Source organism: Coffea eugenioides, unplaced genomic scaffold, assembly GCF_003713205.1.
Source record: "Coffea eugenioides isolate CCC68of unplaced genomic scaffold, Ceug_1.0 ScVebR1_18;HRSCAF=85, whole genome shotgun sequence".
NCBI lineage: Eukaryota > Viridiplantae > Streptophyta > Magnoliopsida > Gentianales > Rubiaceae > Coffea > Coffea eugenioides.
In genome coordinates, this window is record NW_020862338.1 from 767058 (window position 1) to 786079 (window position 19022).

At 33.0% G+C, this 19022-nt stretch overlaps 1 protein-coding gene across 1 annotated transcript; it reads right to left on the reverse strand.

Moving 5' to 3' along the window:
* Positions 1 to 436: 436 nt before the first annotated feature.
* LOC113756013 (pentatricopeptide repeat-containing protein At3g22150, chloroplastic-like) lies at positions 437 to 2735 on the reverse strand. The gene has a single exon (XM_027299839.1). It carries the CDS (start codon positions 2733 to 2735, stop codon positions 456 to 458), a length of 2280 nt encoding a protein of 759 aa, XP_027155640.1. The 3' UTR covers positions 437 to 455.
* Positions 2736 to 19022: the final 16287 nt, after the last annotated feature.

A 19022-nucleotide genomic window follows, 5' to 3' on the forward strand; every position in this document is an offset into this window, starting at 1 on the left:
CTGATATGTTCACCAAGCCGGTTCCTCATAGCAAGTTCAAACATTGTTTGGATTTGCTAAATGTCCTAAGTTTCTGATGGCCCTTTATGGGCATTCTGATGGTACTTAGACATAATTCTCTGAGTACATCTAGCACTTCATTAGTGCATCTGTTACATCTTATTCGGGGAAGATTCAAGTCAAGGTGGAGATTTGTTGAGATGCCTTGAATTAGATCTTCGACCTTCGCTGAGCTGTTCGGGGGTCTCCCTGCCCGGTCAGTGCAAATTCTCAGTGCAACAGGGAGAATTGATAGTGCAACAGTATCAGCTTACCTTTCTGCAGAGAAAACCACAAATTCTGAAAAACCTTATTTGGCAATGCCTTATGCTGCCCAACCCGAACTGGTGACTACATAATCACATGAATTTTCTTCCAATTATGCGATCCTGTTGCATTGAATACAGTATAAATATTCACTCCCCAAATTCTGAGATCCAAACTTCTTGCCATCTCAAAGAAGCACTATAACCAGCATCCTTCATATTGGTGCTCAAATACCCTAACATTTCATGTATCTCACAACAGACAGGATGGGCTTCATCTTTAGATGCAAAACAGTGTGCTATACCAGAAATGTTAATCCAACTGCACCCTACCTCTTTTGTCAGACCTTTTTCCCTCATTCCTCTTCTCACCCTATTTACATATTCCCAGTTTCCTTCGGCTGCATAAATATTTGAAAGTAGCACATGGTAACCTGTCGTCTTATCTCCTCCGGCCAAGGCAAGCAACTTGTCAGCAACAACTTTTCCCAATTCAAAATTTTTATGTATTCGACAAGCAGCAAGAAGTGAACCCCAGATTCCCAGAACATTACACTCCTCATCTATTTCATCAGCAAACATGTATGCTTCAACCACTCTACCAACTCGTCCTAACATGTCCACTACACAAGCATAGTGCTCCAGAGAGGGCTGCACCTCATGATCTCTCATTGACTCAAAAATTTGAAGACCTTCAGTAATCAATCCTGAATAACTGCATGCAGACAAGGCTGCTAGGAAGGGAACTCCGTCTTGGAATCCACTTCCCCTCCAGGCATTAAAAAGCAAGATAGCTTTGTCACCCATCCCATGTTGGCCATAACCCACTATCATGTTAGTATAAGTAATAGAATTTTTATTGGGTGACTTTTCAAAAACACTTTCTGCATAGTGGATTGCACCTGATTTTGAGTACATGTCCACCAGGGCAGAGCCCACAAAGACATTATCATCCAGAAAGTTGCGAATAGCAAAACCATGAATTGCCTTACCCAGAGCTAAACTTCCCGACTGACTGCATGCAGGGAGAATTGATGCCAATGTGACAGCAGTTGGAGTGAGATCCAGCTCAAGCATCTGCCTAAGGACAGCAAAAGATTTCTCAATTAACCCATTATGGGTATTTGCTGAAATCATAGCATTCCACATGGCTGGGTCTCTATCCTTTGAGCAGTTCATATTGAACACTGCTTGTGCAGCTTTCATCATACCAGATTTAGCATACATATCTATTAGATAAGTATTCATCCCTTCAAATTGAATTCTATGCCTGATCAAGTAAGCATGGGTCTGTTTTCCAATATCCAGATTTCTTAAATTTGATGCTGCAGAAAGTACAGCAGCGATAGTTACACCATCAATCATAAATTTTTGAGATTGCATCTCGTGCACAAGCATCAATCCCTCAACATCCATTCCATTCTGTACTAGTGCAGAAACCATTGTATTCCAAGAAACAATATCTCTTTCTTGCATTCCATTAAAAACTCGAAATGATTCACTAATGCTATTGCACTTCGAATACGTGGACACAATGGCATTTTGAAGGATAGCATGTGATACCAATGAATTCTTAATCAAGGATGCGTGTAGCTGCTGAGCAAAACCTAGACTCTGCAATTGTGATGTTGCAGTTAACGCTGAAAGAAAAGTCACATCATCAACTCCAACATCATCTTGTGCCTCTAGTGCTTCGAGAAAAAGATGAAGTGCTTCAATGGCACAATTATTCTGAACACATCCACCAATGAGAGAGTTCCAAATCTCTATATTCCTCTCCAAGCAATGGTCAAAAATCCTCCTAGCATCAGCAACGCAACTGAGCTCAGCATACATATATATTGCTGAACTCACGACAAACAAATCATTAACATACTCATCCCCAAATTTAATAACCATGCCATAAAGAACATGAGCAATTTGAACATCCATCACTCTAGAAGTGGCCGGAAACACATTAACAAAACTAACAGGAGTCGGTTTTATACCCATTTTCAACATCATCACAAAATGGACTGGCCCTTCAACAGGTCTCTCTGTTTTCAAATACCAAGAAATCATGGTGTTCCAAGCAACCGCATTTCTTTTAGGCATAGTACTAAACACCCTTTTCACCAAGTCACAGCTATATAAAGCATCAAAACTGCTCAGGCAAGTGGCATACATATTCAAAAGAGAGTTATAGACAATCCTACCAGCGTATATACCCGACCTCAAAATATGACAAAGAACTGCTTTACCTATTCTGAGCCCTCTGGTTTCGGCGCAAGCTTTCAGAACAGATGAGTAAGTGTAAGGATCAGGCTGGTGCTGACTGGAACTCTTCATCATTTTGGAATACAAAGCAATGGCTTGGGCGATCAGGCTGGTGTTGAAGAAGAATATGTACGGTTGGATTGGGCGAATGAGGTGGTGGTGGTGAACGAGCATCTGTGTGGCAAAGACAAAGCGGAGGAAGACATGATGGTCTGACTTAGCCGCATTTGGATAGCATGGCCCTGTTTGGTTCTCACACCTACACTATACCTTTGATAAGGGTTATGTAATGTCATCAAATTTAATGGCAAGTTTTTAGTTTAAATAAATATGCCAATTCTTATTTCTAGCCTGTTTTTTTTGAAACTTGAACATTTTTTGGAAATCATATTTATGCTCAAGTCTTCAATCAGTTACACATTTCAAGTATAACCGAAAATCCATTTTTTTTACTAGCTAGTGTTACCAGAGTCCTTACCATGGACATATGAATTTGTTCTCAACTAGTATGATATATAGGAAATTATTATGATAGTGTATAAGATATGTAAGATGGGATAATATCATAAACCACCTCTGAGGTTTCTCTTAATATAACTTGACGCTCCTAAGGTTTTAAAAATATCAATTACCTCCCTTACTTTTTATTATTTGTGTAACAAAATTTTTAAAAAACCTAAACTACCCTTTCACTTGCTAAATAAAAAATATTCCTAAACCACTTTGTTCACTTCAAGAAAACCATCACCTCAAATACAATATCTTGTAGTACTACCACATCACAATGCTATACCACATAAGAATATAAATTTGAAAAATAAAAAAGATATTTGAAAAGAAACACACTTGCATCAATTTAATTCTATATGCTCAAAACTAATTTCTTATGAATTTATATTTTTTTTAACATCTTCTCAGCCCTTACTCAAACCATTAAACAATGCCAATCATTATACAAATCAACTCAAAATAAGCAAATAAATCATACCCCACTTTATCACAATCACAAAAAGTAAAAGATAAACAAAATTTAATTTATTATAATCTAGAAATAAAAGATTTGCATAATCATTCAAAAAATATGAGTGAGAGAGAATGATGGGGAAAAGGGAGAAAAAAAAAGAAAGTGACTCTCATTTTTTTAAAATTTTTGAGTTCCATTTATACAATATATTGTAAATTATGTGTCAAGTGAGGGTTATTATAGTCATTTTATAATTACTAGTGGAGATAAGTTATATTTCTAAAATCTCATAGGTACCAAGTGATATTAAGCGAAACCTCAAGGGAGGTTTCTGATATTAGATTTGGTGGGTTCAATTTAGTGGCTTTTACTGTTTGATTACCGTGAATTTTAGGTTGAACTCTGGGAGGTCCTAACAATTTTTTGAAGAAATGTGAAATGTCCCACTAAAAGTAGTGTACTTGGAGGGCTAAAGGAATACCATAGTCAGGGCCCCTACAACCCTCGCGCCAGGCTATTAAGCCTTATATAATTTTTCTAATTCCTGTCACTAGAAGTAGTTCTTTATAAATTAGGTGGAGAAAAAATCTTTGCATAAACTTAAATTTTTCAAGCACTATCGTTTGCAAAATTGGGCATGTAGTGATTGAAAGAAATCAAAGGAGAAAAAGATAAATTAGGAGATGCTCTATAATTGAAAGCTTGTTTAACTATAAATTACTATACAATTTTCTAATGGTGCTCCTTAGGTACTATGCATAATCATTCTTCCTGCATAAACCTTCGAACCCTTCCTGCATAATGTTCTTACTCATTTCGAATTCTTCTTGCATAAGCCTTCGAAAATCATTAAGCCTAAACTTATGATATGAAGGGGTCACAAAATCTACATACAGGGCTCTTTGTTTCTCGATTTTTGTATTCTATCTATTAGTGTTGAATAAATGAGAGAGTTCAAAGAAGTTGAAAGATCAAGGGTTGGATTTTAGAATTGGAAACACCGAGATTGGTGCTTGATCAATGAATTTGGAATACAAAGATTTTTGTCAAGAAAAATTATAAGATGCTTGAGATATATGTTAATTATGTGTTACTTGAGGAATTAAATGTTGTAATCCCCCTAACATTTCAGTATTTTGGTAAGTATTTAGATACCTCATTATATGAAAAAAAATTCTTTGACTTACATTGTAAACATATTTTCGATCCCTTTTTTATCTTTTTCAACTACAATTTTATCTCAAATATATCATGCACACTACAAAAAATGTTATAGTGTATATAAATAAAATTTTCAAATAATTGGTAATTAAACATCCTCTATTTTTGTGCTACTTTAATCCTTCTATTAGTCAATCTTATGTTTGACTGTTACATGCTATCAAAAGTTAGTGCAGAGAAAGACATGATGGTCTGACCTGGATGCATTTGGACATCATTCAAGCTTCAAATGCTGCATTTTGCTTTTTGGATTAAATACACAATTGTTCTATTAAATTAGTAGCAGTTTTTGTTTGCTATTGCTTTAAATTGTCTTTTCTTTTCTCATATCTATTGGAAAAGTTTCAATTGCATAAATTCAAATTTTCTTTGGTCATGCAACTGAAGATAGGAGATTAAAGACTAGCATCCTAGTGTATAACAAATGGATTTCATGAGTTTTCAAGTGAACATTTTGAGCATTTGTATTGATCTTACTAATGAATCTGTCCAAAAGTCCAAAGAATTACCAACTTTTCTTTTATAAGAATATGGCACCCTTTCTTTAGTTTGAGTAAACATATCCTTGAATCCATATTGTTGCTATTTGCTACAACCTAGTCTAAAAAACAAGGGTAAAATATCAAAAAAACTCCCTGTGGTTTGACAAATGTTCAATTTAATTTCTTGTGGTTTGGAAACCTACACTATAACTCATTGTGGTTTCGACTAAATTAAAAATTGGATAGAAAGCATCAAATCTAACGGTTGTATGTGAAATATCAATATTACCCCTACCTTATGTGAGATGCTTTCTATTCAATTTTCAATTTAGTCGAAACAATAAGGACGTCATAATGTAATTTTTCAAATCAGGGAGAGTTAAATTGAATATTCGATAAACTATAGAGAGTTCATTTATATAGGAGCAATATTAACATTTCACCTATAACCATTAGATAGGATGCTTTCGATCCAATTTTCAATTTAATTGAAACCACTGGGAGTTATAGTATAGGTTTTCAAATCAGAATGAGTTAAATTGAACGTTTAGCAAACCATAAGGAGTTTTTGGGTATTTTACCCAAAAAATAATTATTCATTTATGTTCTTCAACTTTAGAGCTAGAAAATAAGATTCTCCTCTTGTTTACTATTATTTTCTACCCATTTAGCATGCATATCTCTATTAAATTACTAGAACAACACTTATATTAATAATGACTAAATTTTTCTCAATTATGGCATTGAATATTATGTATAGAATAATTCTTTTTAGTTGCTCATTATTTGAATGATTAGTGTTACCTCTTTGCTAGTTAAAAAAAAAAATTACCTTTGCTTTGGATTCTACAAATACCTATGGCCCGTTGTCTTGGTCGTCTTCCTCTAAAGTTTCATGGGATTTTTCTATTGTTGATTGATAAGTGACTATTTTGTGTTATATTTAAATGATATTTTATATTACTTTTAGTCACTTTTGTAATATTATATGAAGAAATGGTCAAAATTTGCCGGAATTGGTTCTAAATGCAATCTAATACTTAATTGAGAATTTGTCCCTTTTACTTGTACATTTTTTTATATTTTTTGTAAAGTTGAAAATGGACTTCATTTTGGACAAGAAATAAGCTTACATTATGATGATTGAAGTTCTAAAGTTTGCAAGGATGATGAGCTTCAAATGTGGTTCAAATCACTAGAAGAAGAAAAATGAAGAAATGTTGAAAACGACAGTCGACTCGAATCCCTCCACCAATTTTTGAAGGGATTCATTGGAGACATTTGAGGCAGTGAGTTGGATTGAAGAATTAAAATTTGAAGAAAAATACGGGAGGAATCCAGCCAATTTTTGGAGGGATTGCTTGGAGGGATTCTAGTAAAACTCTGCAGCTTCAACGTGCATAACTTTGTTTCAACTTCATTATTTCACTTCTTGTGAGGGACGAATTTGGAGATTGTTTAGCTGTAAATGAGTAGATCGAGGACCATTTTTTGGACCATTTCTTCTCTATATAAACACATTTGCTTCAAGAATGTTACTTAAATAGTGAAAATAGGGAGGTAAGTGTAATTTTTAGAACTTGAGAAGAGTTTTCTGCAATTGTTAAAAACCTCAAGGGAGGTATGTGAAATTAATCCAAGTATTAAATTAACATTTCTGTGTTGAAAATGGTAGTATTTCAGTCTCTTATTTTGATTAAGGATAACGATGGGAAAGGGAGATGAGATGACTTGATAATACAAATTGACACATGTTGGTTTAAAATGCTCCTTCGTTAAAATGATTCAAATCATTGACCAATATCCTTGACACTCTTAGAAATAAACTATAACACCTAACACCTTGAACAGCATGAGCAAGTTTTTGACACTTCAAATCTCCTCTTTATAGTTTTCTAATAGCTTTTGTAGAATCCAAATTTAAGGTTCTAATAATAATTAGTGCATTCAGGATTATAGAATTGAAGGGATAAAATAATCACTCAAAATATTTAGGTGGAAGAAAAGAAAATAAATAATACACACTATTATTAAAATCTCAAACAATGGGAGAAAATCACACCACAATAAAACCTTATCGACCCTTTTGGATTCTCTTAAGAAAATACCTCAACTAATATCCTACTTATAACTTATTGAGACTTGTAAAATAAGAATTCACTTGCATAAGAAATTACCAAATAAGACACAAACTCCTAAATAACATAACTACTAAAAACCTCACTCCAATAAATCTAGTAAATAAATAAAGGGGTTCTTCTAGACTTGGTTTATTTTATCAACTTTGTATTTTGCAAATAATTTTTCAGCAATTTTTTCTTGATCAAAATACTCAGTCATATAAATTCATTCATCTTTAGAGTCACCATATTTACCATCAATATAAGTGCTGAAACATAGAATATCATAGACTGCTTTCTTAGCAAAATTATCACCACCAAATAATTGAAAAATTCCACCGCCATAATTAGGAAAAAGAACTTCACACTATCAATCAACTCTAGATATTTTTTCACTTATAAAATTCAACTAAAATATGTATCTATTTGTGATTATAGGAGTCAAAATAGAAAACTTTTCATCATTGACAAGGGTTTATTTTACGTATTTTTAGTATGTTTTATTAGTTAATTTTGGTTTGATTATTTAGTTTTATAACTAAAATAACTAAGGTTTTGGTAAAAAACTACATTTTATGTTAAAATGGCTAAACATTGCATTTTATGGATTTTTATGGTAAAAACTTCATATTTTGTAGGTTTAATGATTCAATCATCAAATGAAGTGCATTGAGAAGATATTTGGATGATTGAAGATGAATTAAAGTGGTGAAAATAAAATATGAAGTGTAAAAGGAAAAATGCAATTTGAATCAAGAAAAGTCAGGTTTGACAACTCTGACACGTTTTGGTATTTTGACTATATCTAGAGCTACACTGATCGGATTGAGGTGATCTTTACACCAATTTAAAGCTAATAAAGAGATCTACATTTGGTATGAAGACATCAAAGTCCAATTCAGCCGTTTTCATAGTCCAAAAGTTGAAATACCGAAATTCAACTCAGCTGTCCAAAGTGGAAAACAGAGTTCCGACCAGTGTTTAGTATTTTGATCATATCTCAGTCTACAAAGCTCCGATTTGGATGATTCTTGACGCATTGGAAAGCTAACTCAAAGATCTACAACTTTGGTGTTTTACACAAAAGCCAGTTCGGCCTGCATCATGGAGAAAATCGCAGTTGAAGTAAGGACAAAGTGAAAACGTGAGTTGTAGACGCGTTTTGTAAAGGCGCGTTTTCTGGCCGAAATTCTGCAATTTGCTCAGTCAATTGTCTTGTGTTCATACCACTTTCCAGCTATAAGTTGCAAGAGAATTCGGTGCACATGCTTCAGAAGACAAAAGGGCAGACAAGGTGGCTTATTTTCAAGTCAAAAACATTTGTTATTGACTATCCTAACAAAGTTGAGATTTGGGAATCAAAATGTGGAATTTGACTTGGAAAAATGGAGCTCTTAAGCAGTTTATATGCAGAGACATTTTGGGTGGTCTGAGAGGGGGAAAAACATACGGGAGAAGCTTGAAGAGTGCAGAAATGTAGTTCTTCCATTTCCTTAGTGTAGTAAGTGTAGTTTATCCATTCTTGTATAATGGCTAGATTAGGATGAAAATGGAGATGAAGAAAGAGAAGTTGAAGCTCAAGTGACATGGGTTATCTCTTCTCCAACTCTTTATCTTTTGTATTGGATTCTTAAATATAGTTAATATGCAAGTTCTGGAATTTATATTTAATATGTGTTTCTAAAGTTTATGCCTTGGGTTTGGTTGAACTTTCTATGATTGTTAGTGTTTATCATTTGGCTATTTAACTGCTATGATTTGAGCAAGTTATTTAGCACTTTAGCTCTTTAAATCATGATTAATCTGGTACCATTAATTGTGATTATCTAAGGTGTTATTTCTGCAATGAAAATTGAGATTTAACATTAGTTCAATAAGTGCTAAACATAGGGAGTACACTCACGAAAGTAGAGGTGCACCTATGTGGTTTTTAGTGATTCATTTCATGTAATTTCACTGAAGAAATGAATTTGTAGCTAATTTCATAACCATGAGAATAGGTATGGATTAGTTATAAGTATAATTGATTCACTACGAAAGTAGGATTCAAATGCATAAGGAAATTACACCATAATTAGCCTAGATGTAGTACTCAATGATCCAAATATAGCACTTGCATGAGTAGTTAGGGATACCACAACCTAAGGAGCTTTTATTTGTTATTCTTGTATAATTTCAGTAGGTTAAATTTGCTATAATTCGTTGATAGTCTAAATAATAGAGAAGCTTTAGTAATACCGGTAATTTTTCACTCTTCCCTGTGGGATCGACCCGATATATACCCTAAACTACTAGTTGATCTGTATACTTGCAGTGAACGGGTGTAATTCGGTATTTTTTAGCTTGCACGTATGTAAATTACCCGTCAAGTTTTTGGCGCCGTTGCCGGGGAAGATTTGGTAATATCGGTGTGAAGAGCAACTTTATTAATTTAGACAATTTTTCTTATTTTTGTTGTTTTTGTTGTATCTTGTGTGTTTTATGTCATTTTTTTTGAGTCAAATTTTATTATTATTATTATTTTTTTTCTGTTTTAGTTTGTGTCTTGGAATCTATCCTTCTTAACTAATCTTACTTTTGAGATTGTTTAAAAGTAATTTTAGATAATGAGGAGGGTAGGTGAACTGGGAGGACAAAGCTTGAGAAATGAAAGATTGGCAATGGATGGTTATCTAGTGCAAAGCTCATTCAACAGAGGTAACCAAGAAATTACTGAAGGTATGTCTTTTGAAGATGGTATAAGGTGCTTAAAGGCTAAATTTGATGTTATGATGCTACAAGTTCAAATGGACAAAATTGTGCAGGAAATTGAACAAAGGAGGAATGCAAATGTTTTTAATTCTTATCATGTGATTTGTGACTTGTGTGGAGATTATCATGCTTCTAATACATGTAGACAAGCACAAAATATGGATTATTATGATGAATTAGAGCATTACAATCCTTGTTTTGATCGATATAGTGCTAATTTGAGCAATTCTCCTGCTTATGGTTGGAATAATCAATGTACTTATAATAATTCCTCATATTTTTACGATTACCAACCTGAATGTGTCCAATATGAATCAAAACCATCTTGGGAGTTGGCAATTGAAATGGTAGCTAATGATTCTAAGCCATCTTGGGAGTTAGCTTTAGAAAAATTAGCTAATGCAACTTCCAACCGTTTTGATAGGGTTGAAGAAAGAATAGATGAACTGACTTCTCACTTTAGTAGAATACAAGAGAAATTGCATGCATTGTGTGAAGTTATTTCCTCTAATAATTTGCAAAATGATCCTAGCATGAATGGTGGGAATGTTGTATGTGAAAATGAATTATATTTGGATGAAAATGATAAATTTCAATTGTGTTTAAATGAACAAATATCCATTTCACATGATAATACCTTTGAAACTAACTTTGAGCCTCAAGAGGTGAGTTTTAATGACTCATTTTTCACCCCTCTTGAGGAGTGCAGTGAAAGTATATGTTTTAAAGGTATTGCTGTCCAAGATACTCTCATGACATTTTCTTTGGTGAATTCTCAAGTGGTGCATATTCAAGGTAATATTTATGAAACACTTGAGATAGGTAAGTCAATTCCATTTCTCACATCATTAGATTATGTGGCTTTCGCGATAAAGCCACCTTTTAATGATCCACCACGGCCTAAAATGGTGGATTATTCGTTAACTAAGCCTCCTTGAAAAATAAGGTGAAATAATCAAGCTATTGACTTTAAAGAAGCGCTTATTGGGAGGCAACCCAATGTTTGTTTAAGTTTATGTTATTTTGGGGTGATTTTATGTTTAAAGTATATGTTTGAGTTATTTTGTTATTTTTCATTTGTAGGTATTGGAAATGGAAGCAAAAGTGACCAAATGAGGTGAAAAAGGCGAAATTTGATCAAGGAACTCAACCCCTCAATTTGAGTAATTGTTGTTTTTGATTTGTTAGAAGGGGTTAAAATGCATATTTTGATCATTTTACATGTGCATGTATTGAGTATTTTAACAAACAAATGATCTATGATGCATTTTGAGTGTTGGGATACCAATGGTAATTTTTCAAAGTTGGCTTTCTGCAAAAATTTCGCAGAAGAAAACGCATTTGGGCTGAAAACGCGCCTTAGAATCGCGTTTTCCATAATCGCGTTTTCAATTCTGCGCCTATACTGAAGAAAACGCGCCTGAAAACGCGATAGGAAGTCGCGTTTTCTACCAAGTCGCGTTTTCCAGCCTGATCAAAAATTGAAAACGCGCCTTCAGAAACGCGATATGAAGTCGCGTTTTTAAGCATAGCCGCGTTTTCGATCCTGCAAGATATGTGAAGAAACGCGACTTCACAAAACGCGGCTTGGTGGCGCGTTTTTTGAGTCGCGTTTTCGGAGAAAAAAAAATGCAGATTCCTTGATTCTCTTTTTCTTCTTTTCCTCATATATTTTCTTGTACCTTGAATTGCTTATTGTATATTTTATATAGGTACATCACCAAAACAAAGGTTTGAAATTACGGATCGCCGTTTTGTTTTATTAAGCCTTTGTTATCACTTTTGTTTCTTATTTTCTATGTTTCGATTATTATTACTAATGGTTATTCAATGGAACTTATGAAGCGTTGGAGTTACACGGACAATGGATTTTGAAGCTTCATATTCAATCATTACATAGGGGAGTATTACTTTCTTTATCTTGATTTTCCTTTTTACACATTGAGGACAATGTGTATGTTAAGTGTGGGGGGAGAATTGAGATTATATATATTGTATGTGATTGACTTATTAGTTGCGAATATTGGACTTGTGTTAAAATTCAAAATTTTTCCAAAATCTTGTCCAAAATTGCAAACTTGCCTCAACAATTTTTAAATTTTTTTTCAATTTTATCCAAGGGGTAACAAGTTTCATACCATTAGTAGTTCAAATTTCTTCTACATTTGAGATAAATATATATGATTTGGAAACTTCTTTTCTCATTTAACTTGGAAATGACTATTATGCGATTATAATTTTTGCATTTGTAGGAAAATATATCTTTTAAAGTGGAGAAAATTATGCCTATATTTTTTTTTTTGCATATTTGATGAAATTTCTTCGCTTTATTTGATTTTATAAGTTAAGTGATAAATATGGTCAGTAATTGCAACACTCCTCTCATGATTAATCATTTGAGGGAATGTTTATTATTTTTACTTTAAAAAAAAAAAGAGAGAGAAAAAAAAAATGAAAAAAGAAAAAAAAAAGAGAGAAAATAAGATTTATTCTACTCCAATGATTCTCGTATTTAGTAACCGGGAGTCTTCATCTACAAATGTCGACTTTCGCGTAAAACGGTACTTGAATTAAGAGTATGCAAAGCAACTTGGGTATGTGAAGTGTTGAGTAACCGGTAATTTTCATCTAAAAATGTCGATCCTCGCGTCAAAAGGCATTCTCACGTCTTAAGTAATATTTAGATATGTAATATTAATAAATATCTTTTTAAACAGAATTAAAAGATGATCATGAGTTTAGGAAGCATTATTATTGACCATATGAGATGCTTGCTTGTGAAATCAGGTAAGGATGAAAAATCGATTTGAATTTGTTATAATGATGGTATAATTGGCTCTCCTTTACTTGATATCATGAGTACTTGAACTTAATTGAATAATTGCATAATGGTTATTTACTCTGTTTTGAGGAAATGAAGTTGAAATGCTACATATATTTATTTTCAAATTTTGGATCATTGTTGGTTTGTATTTTTATTGCTTGAGGACAAGCAATGGTTCAAGTGTGGGGGTATTTGACAAGGGTTTATTTTACGTATTTTTAGTATGTTTTATTAGTTAATTTTGGTTTGATTATTTAGTTTTATAACTAAAATAACTAAGGTTTTGGTAAAAAACTACATTTTATGTTAAAATGGCTAAACATTGCATTTTATGGATTTTTATGGTAAAAACTTCATATTTTGTAGGTTTAATGATTCAATCATCAAATGAAGTGCATTGAGAAGATATTTGGATGATTGAAGATGAATTAAAGTGGTGAAAATAAAATATGAAGTGTAAAAGGAAAAATGCAATTTGAATCAAGAAAAGTCAGGTTTGACAACTCTGACACGTTTTGGTATTTTGACTATATCTAGAGCTACACTGATCGGATTGAGGTGATCTTTACACCAATTTAAAGCTAATAAAGAGATCTACATTTGGTATGAAGACATCAAAGTCCAATTCAGCCGTTTTCATAGTCCAAAAGTTGAAATACCGAAATTCAACTCAGCTGTCCAAAGTGGAAAACAGAGTTCCGACCAGTGTTTAGTATTTTGATCATATCTCAGTCTACAAAGCTCCGATTTGGATGATTCTTGACGCATTGGAAAGCTAACTCAAAGATCTACAACTTTGGTGTTTTTCACAAAAGCCAGTTCGGCCTGCATCATGGAGAAAATCGCAGTTGAAGTAAGGACAAAGTGAAAACGCGAGTGCACAAAACGCGAGTTGTAGACGCGTTTTGTAAAGGCGCGTTTTCTGGCCGAAATTCTGCAATTTGCTCAGTCAATTCTCTTGTGTTCATACCACTTTCCAGCTATAAGTTGCAAGAGAATTCGGTGCACATGCTTCAGAAGACAAAAGGGCAGACAAGGTGGCTTATTTTCAAGTCAAAAACATTTGTTATTGACTATCCTAACAAAGTTGAGATTTGGGAATCAAAATGTGGAATTTGACTTGGAAAAATGGAGCTCTTAAGCAGTTTATATGCAGAGACATTTTGGGTGGTCTGAGAGGGGGAAAAACATACGGGAGAAGCTTGAAGAGTGCAGAAATGTAGTTCTTCCATTTCCTTAGTGTAGTAAGTGTAGTTTATCCATTCTTGTATAATGGCTAGATTAGGATGAAAATGGAGATGAAGAAAGAGAAGTTGAAGCTCAAGTGACATGGGTTATCTCTTCTCCAACTCTTTATCTTTTGTATTGGATTCTTAAATATAGTTAATATGCAAGTTCTGGAATTTATATTTAATATGTGTTTCTAAAGTTTATGCCTTGGGTTTGGTTGAACTTTCTATGATTGTTAGTGTTTATCATTTGGCTATTTAACTGCTATGATTTGAGCAAGTTATTTAGCACTTTAGCTCTTTAAATCATGATTAATCTGGTACCATTAATTGTGATTATCTAAGGTGTTATTTCTGCAATGAAAATTGAGATTTAACATTAGTTCAATAAGTGCTAAACATAGGGAGTACACTCACGAAAGTAGAGGTGCACCTATGTGGTTTTTAGTGATTCATTTCATGTAATTTCACTGAAGAAATGAATTTGTAGCTAATTTCATAACCATGAGAATAGGTATGGATTAGTTATAAGTATAATTGATTCACTACGAAAGTAGGATTCAAATGCATAAGGAAATTACACCATAATTAGCCTAGATGTAGTACTCAATGATCCAAATATAGCACTTGCATGAGTAGTTAGGGATACCACAACCTAAGGAGCTTTTATTTGTTATTCTTGTATAATTTCAGTAGGTTAAATTTGCTATAATTCGTTGATAGTCTAAATAATAGAGAAGCTTTAGTAATACCGGTAATTTTTCACTCTTCCCTGTGGGATCGACCCGATATATACCCTAAACTACTAGTTGATCTGTATACTTGCAGTGAACGGGTGTAATTCGGTATTTTTTAGCTTGCACGTATGTAAATTACCCGTCAAGTTTTTGGCGCCGTTGCCGGGGAAGATTTGGTAATATCGGTGTGAAGAGCAACTTTATTAATTTAGACAATTTTTCTTATTTTTGTTGTTTTTGTTGTATCTTGTGTGTTTTATGTCATTTTTTTTGAGTCAAATTTTATTATTATTATTATTTTTTTTCTGTTTTAGTTTGTGTCTTGGAATCTATCCTTCTTAACTAATCTTACTTTTGAGATTGTTTAAAAGTAATTTTAGATAATGAGGAGGGTAGGTGAACTGGGAGGACAAAGCTTGAGAAATGAAAGATTGGCAATGGATGGTTACCTAGTGCAAAGCTCCTTCAACAGAGGTAACCAAGAAATTACTGAAGGTATGTCTTTTGAAGATGGTATAAGGTGCTTAAAGGCTAAATTTGATGTTATGATGCTACAAGTTCAAATGGACAAAATTGTGCAGGAAATTGAACAAAGGAGGAATGCAAATGTTTTTAATTCTTATCATGTGATTTGTGACTTGTGTGGAGATTATCATGCTTCTAATACATGTAGACAAGCACAAAATATGGATTATTATGATGAATTAGAGCATTACAATCCTTGTTTTGATCGATATAGTGCTAATTTGAGCAATTCTCCTGCTTATGGTTGGAATAATCAATGTACTTATAATAATTCCTCATATTTTTACGATTACCAACCTGAATGTGTCCAATATGAATCAAAACCATCTTGGGAGTTGGCAATTGAAATGGTAGCTAATGATTCTAAGCCATCTTGGGAGTTAGCTTTAGAAAAATTAGCTAATGCAACTTCCAACCGTTTTGATAGGGTTGAAGAAAGAATAGATGAACTGACTTCTCACTTTAGTAGAATACAAGAGAAATTGCATGCATTGTGTGAAGTTATTTCCTCTAATAATTTGCAAAATGATCCTAGCATGAATGGTGGGAATGTTGTATGTGAAAATGAATTATATTTGGATGAAAATGATAAATTTCAATTGTGTTTAAATGAACAAATATCCATTTCACATGATAATACCTTTGAAACTAACTTTGAGCCTCAAGAGGTGAGTTTTAATGACTCATTTTTCACCCCTCTTGAGGAGTGCAGTGAAAGTATATGTTTTAAAGGTATTGCTGTCCAAGATACTCTCATGACATTTTCTTTGGTGAATTCTCAAGTGGTGCATATTCAAGGTAATATTTATGAAACACTTGAGATAGGTAAGTCAATTCCATTTCTCACATCATTAGATTATGTGGCTTTCGCGATAAAGCCACCTTTTAATGATCCACCACGGCCTAAAATGGTGGATTATTCGTTAACTAAGCCTCCTTGAAAAATAAGGTGAAATAATCAAGCTATTGACTTTAAAGAAGCGCTTATTGGGAGGCAACCCAATGTTTGTTTAAGTTTATGTTATTTTGGGGTGATTTTATGTTTAAAGTATATGTTTGAATTATTTTGTTATTTTTCATTTGTAGGTATTGGAAATGGAAGCAAAAGTGACCAAATGAGGTGAAAAAGGCGAAATTTGATCAAGGAATTCAACCCCTCAATTTGAGTAATTGTTGTTTTTGATTTGTTAGAAGGGATTAAAATGCATATTTTGATCATTTTACATGTGCATGCATTGAGAATTTTAGCAAACAAATGATCTATGATGCATTTTGAGTGATTGGGGTACAAATGGTAATTTTTCAAAGTTGGCTTTCTGCAAAAATTTCGCAGAAGAAAACGCATTTGGGCTGAAAACGCGCCTTAGAATCGCGTTTTCCATAATCGCGTTTTCGATTCTGCGCCTATACTGAAGAAAACGCGCCTTCAAAACGCGACAGGAAGTCGCGTTTTCTACCAAGTCGCGTTTTCCAGCCTGTTCAGAAACCAAAAACGCGACTTCAAATACGCGACTCAAAGTCGCGTTTTTAAGCATAGTCGCGTTTTCGATCCTGCAAGATATGTGAAGAAACGCGACTTCATAAAACGCGGCTTGGTGGCGCGTTTTGATGAGTCGCGTTTTCGGAGAAAAAAAAAATGCAGATTCCTTGATTCTCTTTTTCTTCTTTTCCTCATATATTTTCTTGTACCTTGAGTTGCTTATTGTATATTTTATATAGGTACATCACCAAAACAAAGGTTTGAAATTACGGATCGCCGTTTTGTTTTATTAAGCCTTTGTTATCACTTTTGTTTCTTATTTTCTATGTTTCGATTATTATTACTAATGGTTATTCAATGGAACTTATGAAGCGTTGGAGTTACACGGACAATGGATTTTGAAGCTTCATATTCAATCATTACATAGGGGAGTATTACTTTCTTTATCTTGATTTTCCTTTTTACACATTGAGGACAATGTGTATGTTAAGTGTGGGGGGAGAATTGAGATTATATATATTGTATGTGATTGACTTATTAGTTGCGAATATTGGACTTGTGTTAAAATTCAAAATTTTTCCAAAATCTTGTCCAAAATTGCAAACTTGCCTCAACAATTTTTAAATTTTTTTTCAATTTTATCCAAGGGGTAACAAGTTTCATACCATTAGTAGTTCAAATTTCTTCTACATTTGAGATAAATATATATGATTTGGAAACTTCTTTTCTCATTTAACTTGGAAATGACTATTATGCGATTATAATTTTTGCATTTGTAGGAAAATATATCTTTTAAAGTGGAGAAAATTATGCCTATATTTTTTTTTTTGCATATTTGATGAAATTTCTTCGCTTTATTTGATTTTATAAGTTAAGTGATAAATATGGTCAGTAATTGCAACACTCCTCTCATGATTAATCATTTGAGGGAATGTTTATTATTTTTACTTTAAAAAAAAAAAGAGAGAGAAAAAAAAAATGAAAAAAGAAAAAAAAAAGAGAGAAAATAAGATTTATTCTACTCCAATGATTCTCGTATTTAGTAACCGGGAGTCTTCATCTACAAATGTCGACTTTCGCGTAAAACGGTACTTGAATTAAGAGTATGCAAAGCAACTTGGGTATGTGAAGTGTTGAGTAACCGGTAATTTTCATCTAAAAATGTCGATCCTCGCGTCAAAAGGCATTCTCACGTCTTAAGTAATATTTAGATATGTAATATTAATAAATATCTTTTTAAACAGAATTAAAAGATGATCATGAGTTTAGGAAGCATTATTATTGACCATATGAGTTGCTTGCTTGTGAAATCAGGTAAGGATGAAAAATCGATTTGAATTTGTTATAATGATGGTATAATTGGCTCTCCTTTACTTGATATCATGAGTACTTGAACTTAATTGAATAATTGCATAATGGTTATTTACTCTGTTTTGAGGAAATGAAGTTGAAATGCTACATATATTTATTTTCAAATTTTGGATCATTGTTGGTTTGTATTTTTATTGCTTGAGGACAAGCAATGGTTCAAGTGTGGGGGTATTTGACAAGGGTTTATTTTACGTATTTTTAGTATGTTTTATTAGTTAATTTTGGTTTGATTATTTAGTTTTATAACTAAAATAACTAAGGTTTTGGTAAAAAACTACATTTTATGTTAAAATGGCTAAACATTGCATTTTATGGATTTTTATGGTAAAAACTTCATATTTTGTAGGTTTAATGATTCAATCATCAAATGAAGTGCATTGAGAAGATATTTGGATGATTGAAGATGAATTAAAGTGGTGAAAATAAAATATGAAGTGTAAAAGGAAAAATGCAATTTGAATCAAGAAAAGTCAGGTTTGACAACTCTGACACGTTTTGGTATTTTGACTATATCTAGAGCTACACTGATCGGATTGAGGTGATCTTTACACCAATTTAAAGCTAATAAAGAGATCTACATTTGGTATGAAGACATCAAAGTCCAATTCAGCCGTTTTCATAGTCCAAAAGTTGAAATACCGAAATTCAACTCAGCTGTCCAAAGTGGAAAACAGAGTTCCGACCAGTGTTTAGTATTTTGATCATATCTCAGTCTACAAAGCTCCGATTTGGATGATTCTTGACGCATTGGAAAGCT

Excerpts from the sequence above, each read along its gene's own strand:
- LOC113756013 (XM_027299839.1), bottom strand. The coding sequence starts at position 2,735 with ATGCTCGTTCACCACCACCACCTCATTCGCCCAATCCAACCGTACATA.